Raw genomic sequence first — 11,859 nt, 5'->3', positions numbered from 1 at the left:
GTAGGTTGGTGGGCCAACCCGGCTCACCACGGGTTCAACCCGCATGAGCCGGGTCTAAATGAGCCGGGTTAAAATCTGACCCGCATGTAAGTGGGTTGTATTTTTCAAACCCAACCCGGCCCGAACCCGTGACGGGCCGGGTTGGCTCGCGGGTTGTGACCCATTTTGACGGCTCTAAGCAACTCAAAAACTCAAATATCAAAGACAAGATAAAGAGAATTTGATACCTGGTGAGAACGGTTGTAGATGATGATAGTTGGAGCGACGACAGCAGCAGCTACGAAGGTGAGAACGACAGAGATGAAGGCGACACCAAAAACACAAAGGGCTCGCGGCGGCGACGCTGGTGGAGGAAGCCCTTGGGGAGAACAACGGTGGCGACAACAAAGACGAATCAGTAGCACGAAGAAGAAGCAACGAAGAAGAAGCTTAGTGAAAGAAGAAGCAACGAACACAATGACCAACAAACACAAGCAATGCAACACCGTGAAAATTTGAACATTAATAACCCATACTACCTCGGTTTTACAGAATACCCGAGGCAGTATCACTCTACGACACCAATTGGAGAAGAAACCTATGCATAAAACTAAATAATCTAAAGCCTATATGCCTCTGCTAAAGAAGGAACCGAGACCCAGGAAGCTTTCGACACCGAGTTAAAGCAAACTGAGCTGGTAGCTCTTAGACATTTTAAACAGAAACTGAAAAAATCATTCGTGTAAAGGCTTTATGCCTCGATTATGCATGCAACCGAGGTAGTCTCCTTAACTTGACGTGTGGAAACAACGTTGCACTCTGGACGTAGCGTTGTAGGTGAGCTGCAGAGGCATATTTATGCCTCTACAGGCAACCAGTGTAGTATTAGCTATCCATAAAGCTGTCACCCAAAAAGGGTACAGAAAAGGTGACGTGTAGAAGCTTTTAGGCACCGGTTCTGCCTTTAACCGATGTCGTAGCATGTTTATGCTCCGGCTCGTCTTGTAACCGATGCCTATGGGGTTATTTACGATTCTGCCACCGTATTTTGAAGGGCAATAGTTTGGTATAAAACAAGGTATATAGTGCAAGTTTAAAAGCAAATATTCTACTAGTGACTAGACCAACTATCTAGATCGTTTAACTTTACCGAGTTCAACTTTACAAATGTTTGAATTCACTTTTGAATCTAAAGCAACAAAGATGTTTTTGAGATCTTACAAAAGACAAAAGATAACTCTCTTAGAGAGGATATAAAATCATTACAATGAACTTTTATAAACTTGTAAAAAGATATTTTCAAAGATAAAGATAGGAGAGCCTAGAAATATAGTATAGAGAGCGTAACAATATTCTTGATAGCAAAAGTTCTTCTCTTCTCTTCGTGCAAACTCCTTTATATAGACTCCTTTGTTTAGGAATGTAACCTTTAAGGTAGAGTCGGAAGCTATATTGCTTCCTGGCAAAGTAATTGTGCTGAGCATACAAAAAGATCATGAATAAAGCATGTAAGAGATATATTTCTTGAATATCTTCATATCTTTTGACATCATTTTGATTCTGAGCAGGTTTGATGATAAAGTTGGTAATCTGTACAGAAAAATAGAACACAATACAAAAGAATATTTGTACGTTCATACATTAAAACATTTAAGTGTTTAGGCATAATACGTATACTAGCGTTTAGCTCATTTAGTGATTGTCTGTTTTTAGAAACTTTTAAAGCATTTAGGATATAACATTTAAGATATAACGTTTAACGGTGTTATATGTATCCTAAATAGTCTAATTTTCTTTTAGATGCTTTTACGATTAGACATTCTATTATTAACTCTATAGCATTTTGCACTTATCAGACATGCTTTAAACATTCTTAGTTATTGGATACTCTAGATCGTTTACACACTATAAAGAGTAGTATTTTGCACTATTTCGTTTTAGACGTTATGTTAAACTTATAAAAAAAGGACAAAAAAAAATTGAAAAAAGAAAGTTGAATGAAAAATAGAAAATGCATTTTGACTAGATCTCTCATTAATAAAATTTTACAAAATAGAGTTCTAGAATGAATAAAAAAAACGTAAACTAAAAATGACTTACATTTAGTAATAATGTTATATATACTTATTTATCAATTTGTTTGATTCACTGTAACGAATAAACCACATTAACTTATATGAAATCCGCTCAGTCTTATAGGAAATACTTTTATAATTTTATAAAAATACGGCTAGCTAGTAGTGGGTTAAGAGCTTTCTTTTCAAAATTACAAAGTAATAGTAAAAATTAAAAAAATAATAAAGAAAAAAATATTTTTATTAAATAAAATAATGACTTTATTAATTCTATTTACTTTCTAAAAAATTTCTTACGCATGCCTTCGTGCAAATTGTGGGATGTGATATCGTTCTCCGGCAGTGAATCTTGAAAAATAATTTTAGAGGGTCAAAATAATATATTTAAATTACATAATTTTAATGTTTATTTTTTATATAAAGTTTCTAAGTACTTAATAAATGAAGAAATAATAAAATAAGAGTCTCTCTATTCACTAATAACACTCTCTCTTCAAATAAAAAATTAAAAAAATAATGAATTTGGCTACAGTGTTGGAGACTCATCCGCCATTTTCTATGCACAAAGTTGAGTAGCCGTTGGAGGAGTTTCAAAGCGAATATAATCATACATAACTCCCATGAAAGGACTTTTGGCAAATGACTGAGTCAAATAGATGATGTTCTTTCCTTTTACCAATTGATCACTACCTACAACTACACTATACAACTCATACAATCCATGGATTCCGTGCCTTGCTATGGCATTGTCATTGCCAATTAGCCTTGCTGAGAAGTAAGGACGCTTTGCTTTCGCCTCGTTCAACCTAACCTGATCACTCATCTCAAAAACCGTTAGCCACCATAGTTGTAGCAGACAAAGATAAACAAAATACCAATCATGGAAGAAATGAATTGGTGTGTATACCTCCAATTTAGATCCAGTAGCGGCTGCAATGGCCAATTGCAGTGTGTAGTTTCCTCCCTTTGAGATATTTTGAAGCTGGAATCGAATCTGCCATGTGGTTGGCATGAATGTTTTTTCTTCTGTGCTCCTGCATACATCAGAGTAACTTAGAGGAGAAAACTCATAATGACAATTACAGAAAATTCTACAAGTTAAACAAAATTTACCTTGTAACTTGAGCAAAAAACCAATCCTTATTATAGTCTGAAACACCGACTGTGTAAATGAGATCGTACTTTGGATATAACTCACTGTAACGTGCCCATAAGCCGTATTGCCTAAACCTGTAACAGTACAAATACTTTGAAAAACTGAAAAAGTGATTGCATATAATAGAAGTTAACATTGTTGATAATTGTTTTCGATTAACTTGTCTGAGCCATTGTTGGGGTATAGTTTGTTTCTGAACCCAGGGTTAGGGTTTGGTACATAGAATTCTGCAGCTGAGCGATCAGGGATCCCAATTTCCCATAGAGTTGGACCATTTCTTGGAGGATAATATACAAGTGAGTCCAACTTGATGTTTCCCCCTACAAGTACATTACACAATATTCATTCTATAAAAAATCAAGTTATAAGGGTTAATGTTTTAAATTTCTTCAAAAATAACAAGCATATAAACTATTCTATATTTAACATAAATAAGAGACAAAGATACTTTACCTGGTCTGATGGAAATCTTTGTTGGATATATATAATCTCCAATAAAGCCAGGAACCCATGCATATAATTTGTAATCTCCAGGTACAACATTTTCAATTAAGAAGTGTCCATTTCTATCAGTTTGAGTCCAGAATTGATAACCCTGTGAATTGCATATAACTCAAACTTTTTCTTCAGTTCAAGGAATTAAACTTCATTGGTTCAAACTCATCTTGTACCTTACATTCTTTCTGCCATGATCCTGCGTTTCCTGGCAAAGCTAGTCCAACGTAGGCATTTTTAGCAGGTTGAGCTTTCCCTATTCTAAAGCAAGAACTATTACGATTTTCTTTGTAAGATATTATATATATGTTAGAAAAGAATTTAAATGCATCTAAGTCGTTGTCTTATACCGATCTTGGACTTGTAGTTTTCCTGACACTATTCCCCGTTGATTGGGTGGAATGAAATCTTTCGATCCAACGAAATCATAAGGCCATCTTCTCACTTCTTTGAATAACTGATTGATCAAAGAAAAACAATACATTGTAAATTAATCACTGCACCTAAAGGGAATGTTGTTAAGGATAACGATATAAACACCTGTTTTACGGCATCTGACCACAGAGACCGAAACCGAGCTTTGTTTGGACAAGAGTTAAGATAAACAAAAATAGGGCCAAAAACTTTTTTATAAGTCTCCCCTTCACCAAAATTCATGGTTACATCTTTGCCACCGTAGTGAGTGCTCGTGAACATCTAAACATGGAAACAAAATAACAATAAAAATAGAAGAGCTATATAACAGTATTGGAGTAATTTGTAGGGTTTGATGAAGAACTTACAGAAAGAGTTGTTGGACCAACATGAGAGGTTAACTCTTGCTTGTTAGGGCCAGCACTGCGGAACTCATTACTTGGAGTTATCACCCAAAAACCTTCTGCTGCTATATCATCCTCGGCAATCCACCCATGCACACGGCTATCTTTGTTTTCACTCGAGTATTGGTATTTGTCATCCACCTATGCATGCCCAATAATAATTATTTTTCATTGTTATAAAAATTTATGAAAAAACTGAGGTTAATTATATGAGAATTACCTCTCCCTTAAATTGTGAGTCAGATGGATGAGTTAAGAGAACAGCTTCAGGATACTCCAAGGGTGTACCCATTTCTCTATCGCTCTGAGAAGGCATGTTCCTTTGCCTAGTATTGGATATGGCGATGTAACGAAACCTAGATCATTCCTTCTATATTAGTTAAGCTCACGTCTCATTTTGTTTTCAATATTTAAAATCATAACTCAAACTGAAATATATACATATATGTTTAAAACAATACCAGTTTTATAATGAAAAGTGCTAACTTTTTTTATACTATTATAACAATGAAAAGTCCTAACTTTTTTTATAAAAAGCAAATGATTTATTTAGTTTTTTCTCAGATCCAGTAGCATTTTTTCAATCACCTGGCTTCGTCGAGTTTGAAAACAATCCTAACTTGATAAACCTCCGCCGCAGGTAATCCTGGTGTTCTTTCAAATATTACGTATGAATAAAAACCAGAATCTCCTCTTCGCAATATATACCTAAATAAAATATGTTTATATATATATAAAAAAAAAAAAAAGTTAGTGGGATACCTCTGCAATTATTTTCAAACAGCAGGAATGATTAAGGTTTTCGGAATCCACCTTTGGTCTATGTTTATGGGGACACTTGAGCCTTTCATGGAAGCCGTCCATGTTCTTGAAAATGAGACCTCCACTATCTTCTTGTTTGCTACAATGACTGAGAAATTTGTCCCAAGAACTCTGCAGAACAGTTTCAATCATAACTTTGTTTTCTCAATATCATTCCACGCAAAAAGGAATATGCATTGTTTTATTACTGTTATTGTTCACTTAGACAAAAAAAGATGAAGGTAAATTAAAAGTAAAAATATGTAATTAATAAAAACAGACAGCATTAGAGAAAATTCGAATAAAGAGGAAATACAAAAAAAGATGCCAAAATAATTCAAGCATATGTACCTCTGAAACTTGCCAGCTTTTCCATTTTTGTTCCAAACAACGTCCAAGTATCTATAAGCCAAGGCCAGATTTTTGCAGATCAAATTTTTAAACCATTACTGGTAAGAAGAAAATATTCCTATTCGATGTAATCGTATATATATATACACGCACACACCCTCTATCGTTTTCTTTATTTTTAGGCTCAAGTACATTGCTAGTTCCATATATTCCAATGATGTGGCCTTCGGGTTTTGACAAGTTGAAAGAAACGACGCCGTTGCCAATCACCACCTGAAAGCGGAGACTTATAACTATAGGATGAACAAAATGGCTTGAACTAAAATAAAGTATGAATAAGTATTTCCAATTGTATGACCTGGTGAGGATTTTCAGTATTCAGCTTGACCGGAGAATGTGGACGGCTCGCAGCTAGGTTGTTGACGACGGTTGAAGGTCTTTGCAAGTGGAAGCAATTAATGTGAAGATCATGCATTCTTGAATTAACTGGAAAATCAATTTAAAGATAGGGGAACCTAAATAAGACTCACTGAGAAGAGGCACCGACCAAGAGTAAGCTGAGCTTGAGAGCCAGTTTAAACCACCAGTGGCTGCAAAATTCTTTCATCTTTTACGACTATATATTTATGATCAACCTGCAATTATCTTAAAGCTTCATATGTCAGCAAATAATAGGTTTCCTTCATCTTTTTTTTTTTTTCTGCATATTGTGATCTGAATCTAAATAAGAGGAAATAAGAAAGAAATAGAGATAATAGAGAACTACACTGACCTGTGCCTGTTAGGAGGATTAATGGAGCACAGTTTGGAAGGAAAGAAGAGGCTCAAATGCTTTTGGCAAAATTGAGAATCACATATATTTAAAGCCATTATTCAACAAAAACTAAATATTAATTATGGTAAACAGATTCATTCAAATATCTAATTTAGTAAAAAATTATTATTGATTCTTCTATAAATATATACAAGTTGGAAAAGCTATGCTTCTTAATTACATTTTACCCTGAAATCATAAAACTTCAAAGTGGATTAATATTTACCTATACGGATTTAAAAAAAAAAAAAATAATTGTAAGACTATTTTCCTTTCACCTATTCATGATGCACTCTAATATTCTCTCACTTAATTATTTAGTTAATTATTAAAAATAGATTAATTGCAATCAATGAGGTATACGTAACCCAAAGGTGAACAAAATGAAAATGAAAAAATGTGCAATAGTTAGTGCATATTTCAATATCACGATTAGGAACAAACCACATATTAACTTATTTACTTGAATGTATATTTCAGTAAATTTTAAAGTTAAAATCAAACATGCTCGAAAAGAAATGGATATAAACGTCAAGGTTTAAACATTAAAAATTATATAAATACTCGCCATAAAGAAAGAGATAGAAAATCAAAACAATTAAATTATGTCAAAAAATGATTTGAATAACATTGAAATAGAGATATATGGCAAAGAAAATAACCATAGTAAGACGAGAAAAATATTAAAATTCATAATTTTCGAACTTTTTTATTTTAACTTGTGTACGGCGGAGTCAATGTTAAAGACGTCATTAATGGAAAGAAATCGTTACACATCCTCTAGTTACCAAATAATCGAATGCAATCGATTGTTTAAGCTAATAATGAATTATTTGAAAATTTACTTCCCATAATTTCATAAATAATTAATTACAAATTTAGACCTTGACCTTACTGTTTCGTGTTTTCCTAATTACTCATCTTTTATAATAAGGTGAATTCCTTTTTCAATAAATATAAAGTTCATTATATTGGATGACCTCTGATATTCAACAATTAGATAAGTCATAATATTTTCAAAATCTGCACCAAACCTTCCATATCAAAATGTGAACCTGGGTGCGTGTGTGTCTATATATATATAATTGTTATGGATTTTTTCAAATTCATTAATAATCAAAATTAAAATTTTTAGTTATTTATTTTCTATGTAAGTAAATTTATTGTATGAAAAAAAAAATCATCTTCTTTTTATTTCAATCTTTTTATAGGAAATTATTTTTTTTTTGTAGCTAGAGAAACTAAAAGAGTTAAAATAAAATAAATTAAGCGATAAATGAAGTAATATGTACTTGACTTCCATGTCTTAGCTAAAAATTAACATAGTTAAAAAACATTGATAAATTCTTTGAATCTTAATAATTAAAAACACCAACAATAAAATATTAAAGCTGAAATTTTAAATCAATATTCTATTCTTCACTAAAATTTAAAGAATAAAATTTGTTTACCAGAATGCATATATCTCAATATTAAAAGAAAAATTGTTGATATAATTGAATTGATTTTTTAACTAAAAAGAGATTAAATATTGATAAATGTAACCAAAAAAGAAATAAATGATAGTCAGACCATAAATAAAATTCTTATGAAAAAACACATTACCTTTTCCTTTCATGTTCCTAAAAGAATTATATACAAAAGGCAAGAGATAAAAAAGAAATCAAAAACACATTATATTATGAAACTAACATTTTACTATAAGTTGGTCAGAAGAGAGTTAATTTTTTTCTAAGTTTGTGTTTAAATTCCCTTTCTTCTTCAAAATTATAAGTGTACTATATGGACTATACCCATCAGGGTTAACGGTCATTTATGGACAATTGTCAGATATTAATGGTCAGATTGTTTTACGTTTTACAAATATAAGTATTGATAATTTATTATTGGGTTTGATTGCCTAAAAATATACTACGCTAATGGTTAATGAATGGACTTGTATGCCACAAGCTCTATAAATATAAGGTAAAGACATCCTTATCTATCCTAATAAAAATATAGACTTGAAACATATCTAACTTGAGCGTCAGAGTGTCTTCTGCAGGTCAACAACCCATCGAAGTGGATTGCGATCTTCAAGAGGATTGGATCATCGAAAAAGAACAAAGCAAGGAAGGACGACCGAATCTCGGACAAATGTAACCAAAACATTTTGGCGCCCACTGTGGGACCGAACGACATTCCCATGAAACCACAAGGAACCAGACACATCTTCGGTCTCCACATCGCTACTTCGGATCAATAATTTCTAAATGTATATCTTTTGTTTTGAGAACTTTCAGGAAGGTTCAAACTTACTTTCAACCTTGTCAAGTTTCACTTTTCATTATAATTTTTAAATTATAATATATTTGTTTACCTTGGCAGTTTCCACTTTTCATTATAATTTATAAATTATAATATATTTGCTTACCTCATATTTTTGTGAGTAAAAATATCACGTGTAGGAAGGTTTAAACCAACTTCAACCTTATCAGGTTCTAATATCATCTTATTGTAAAAATAAAATGTTGAATATTTTATTTAATGCATATTTTTGTGAGTAAAAATATCCCTGCACAAGAAAAGGTTTACACCAATATTCAAAATGTCATCTCAATATAAAAATAAAATATTGAATATTTTATTTAACTCATATTTTTGTGAGTAAAAATATCATGTGGAGAAAGGTTCAGACCAAAGTTCAACCTTAACAGGTTTTAATGTCATCTTATTGTAAAAATAAAATGTTGAATATTTTATTTAATGCATATTTTTGTGAGAGACCAACGTTCAACCGAGGATCGAAGACCGAATGGACTCGCCTGTCTGGCCATCCGACTTCATATCCTAAATTATCTTAATATTAATTTGATTAGCTGCATTTTTCTGACCATTCAAATTCAAATTGCTATTTTCTCTTCAGTGTTGATGACATGACCTTGCACACAAATCGGTCAACCACAACAAATCGCTCGGTAACCCGAGTGCGAGGTTATCCTAAGAGCCAACAACCTGGTAACCAAACACGACGTTACCTCAAGGGCTGATGACCGCTTGGTAATCCAAACGTGAGATTATCTTGAGAACGAAGAGCCTGGTAACCTGAACGCGGGGTTACCATAAGAGCAAAACATAATTAGATTCTTATGTGACTAATTTATAAAAACAAATACATGGTGAAGAATAAAATATAAGGAAACATGAATATTATATAGCTTAATAACTCCCGAATGTGCATAAAAGATTATATAGCTTTATAACTACCAAATGTGCATAAAAATTATATATATAGCTCAAAAACTCTAAATGTGCATAAAAGAGTTTAACAAACACGGTAAATTTAAAGAATTACAAGCTATTAAAAGAATCCTAGTGATCATCTTCAATTGATGGGATAAATTGAATCTGATTTGAAGGGTGTTGATGTTAGATTTCTCATTAACTTTACATTGGTTGAAGTTTTAAATAAACCATGTGTATACGTAATAGAAGCTGGAATTACCAACCTAAAATCAAATTTTTAGCAAAGAGAACAACACACCAATGATTAAACAAGAGAGGAAGATATACGTTATGAATGGAAGAAACCGATCGAGCAAACCAACAAACATTATTAAATTATAAATTTGAGACAATCTACGAATGACAAGGTTTGATTTTAGTGAAAGCTAATGGTCAATCTTCTTCAAGTGACAGTGACTGGATCTACATGGCTGCTTCGAAAACCCAGTTAAGAACGTCATGTGTTTCAACCAAATCACCGGTGGCGGCAGAGAAACCAACTCTGATCCATTCTGGCAAAACAGTTCTCAAATCAACAATAGTAGAGACAGTGGCATTCCTATTGTCTCCAGGGTAAGCCACAAACACACTCAAATGCTTGGACTCAGAGTTATAGTTTATGCTCGCATGTGCCACAGCATTATCCGGTTCAAGTTCACTTGGCCATGCTACGGTTGCCACTGATTTAATGGAGTCAACATCAATTCCAATGTGAGGAGACTGAGAAGGTGAATTGGGGTCCCAGTCATTGGTATAACTATCAAATTCAATCGCCACTATTTGGTTTTTGGAAGGATCCAATGCAGTTTCTGGGTTAAAAAGTCCAAGATACGCTCCGCTTGAGTTTCTAGGTAAGTGAAGGTCGGCTGGTGCAAGAAAGAAAGCAAAACCATCAGCATGAAGGGTTGAGCCATTAGGGTTGACAACAAAGGAGAAGCCAGAGCTGAAGTCCGCCAGGTTTCCATTGTTTTTGTCCCAGAGGTGTATTGGTGTGACATGCACTGCTCGACCAACACTGTGAGGAACTGGTTTCCCAAGTTGGTCGGTGTTGGTTAACCTTAGAACCCCACCAGAAATTGAGGCATTTCCCAATAGTGCTATAGTTATATCATCTTCCTCGAAAAAAGAGAAGCCGAAGGAAATGGTTTCGTCGGCGGACAGCGGGGATGGTTGTGCACTGTGATGTTGCAGCAATAGGAAAGGGACGAGGAATTTGATAAGTAGAATGGAAAGAGGACTTAGAGATTTTGAGTTTGGGAAAGCCATTGTGTGATGCAGGAATCAATAATGTGAGGAATGAAGTTACATATAGGCCTGTTTGGGCACCTAAGAATAACGTAGGTTGGACATATAAGCCACGCAAGTGACATATATTGCCGTTAGCCAACAACTAAGATGGAAAATCCGAGGAAATTCTACAAAATTTTGATTATATAAGTCCATAACATGATGATCTGCAAAACTTTGGATATCTCTTTCTAAAACGATCAGGGTATAATTAAGAAAGTTTGAGGAATATGCTCCTGCATGCTCCCGTAGTCTTTGGCCATTTCTTTAAAAACAAAATAGAAGTCATCAGTGTATATATTGTATTTGGTAAGCCTTCCAACATAAAAAGAAATTGTCATCTGTAAACTATAGCAAAGTTCAAGAATATACAAATATTCCAGTATATGTTACAAGTTCGTTTATTTAAGCTTTAAGATATATTTAATAGTCTTTGCAAAATTATTACTTATAATTTATTGTCTATACTGTTCAATGAGAGAGGACACTTTAGATGCTATCTTGAAGCTAAATCCATCAATGCCACACCAGTGCCGTTCTAAAGGCGGTGAAGAGTCTGCTTCTTGAATACTTGGTGTTAAATTAAACAAAAAAAAGAAGAAGCTTCTTTTGAAGTTAGAGGAATGCATACTCCAGAGATGTAGTGTGAACATTGCATTATTTAATATGGAAGTCCTTTATGTAGGGAACTTCCAAATTTAGTTTACTGCACTGAACCACATATGTGTAAAATATTTAGTACCCTTTACCAATTATATATATATATATATATATATATATATATATATATATATATATATATATATATATATATATATA

At 33.2% G+C, this 11,859-nt stretch overlaps 2 protein-coding genes across 2 annotated transcripts; both read right to left on the bottom strand.

Annotated features, from left to right (window-relative positions):
* Positions 1 to 2,610: 2,610 nt before the first annotated feature.
* LOC106776757 (probable rhamnogalacturonate lyase B) lies at positions 2,611 to 6,150 on the bottom strand. The gene is made up of 15 exons (XM_014664227.1): positions 6,034 to 6,150; positions 5,833 to 5,948; positions 5,676 to 5,726; positions 5,337 to 5,456; positions 5,112 to 5,231; positions 4,744 to 4,879; positions 4,488 to 4,664; positions 4,246 to 4,401; positions 4,051 to 4,162; positions 3,882 to 3,970; positions 3,664 to 3,805; positions 3,371 to 3,530; positions 3,168 to 3,284; positions 2,962 to 3,088; positions 2,611 to 2,865 (listed from the first exon to the last, which is right to left on the bottom strand). Exons 1-15 carry the CDS (start codon positions 6,148 to 6,150, stop codon positions 2,611 to 2,613), a joined length of 1,995 nt encoding a protein of 664 aa, XP_014519713.1.
* A 4,026-nt stretch (positions 6,151 to 10,176) lies between these two features.
* On the bottom strand, positions 10,177 to 11,328 carry LOC106777497 (agglutinin-2-like). Its single transcript, XM_014665068.2, has one exon. It carries the CDS (start codon positions 11,017 to 11,019, stop codon positions 10,177 to 10,179), a length of 843 nt encoding a protein of 280 aa, XP_014520554.1. The 5' UTR covers positions 11,020 to 11,328.
* Positions 11,329 to 11,859: the final 531 nt, after the last annotated feature.

Source organism: Vigna radiata, chromosome 11 (assembly GCF_000741045.1).
Source record: "Vigna radiata var. radiata cultivar VC1973A chromosome 11, Vradiata_ver6, whole genome shotgun sequence".
Lineage (NCBI taxonomy): Eukaryota > Viridiplantae > Streptophyta > Magnoliopsida > Fabales > Fabaceae > Vigna > Vigna radiata.
The sequence above is the reverse complement of the archived record's forward strand: the minus strand, read 5'-3'. Positions and strand labels throughout refer to the sequence as shown.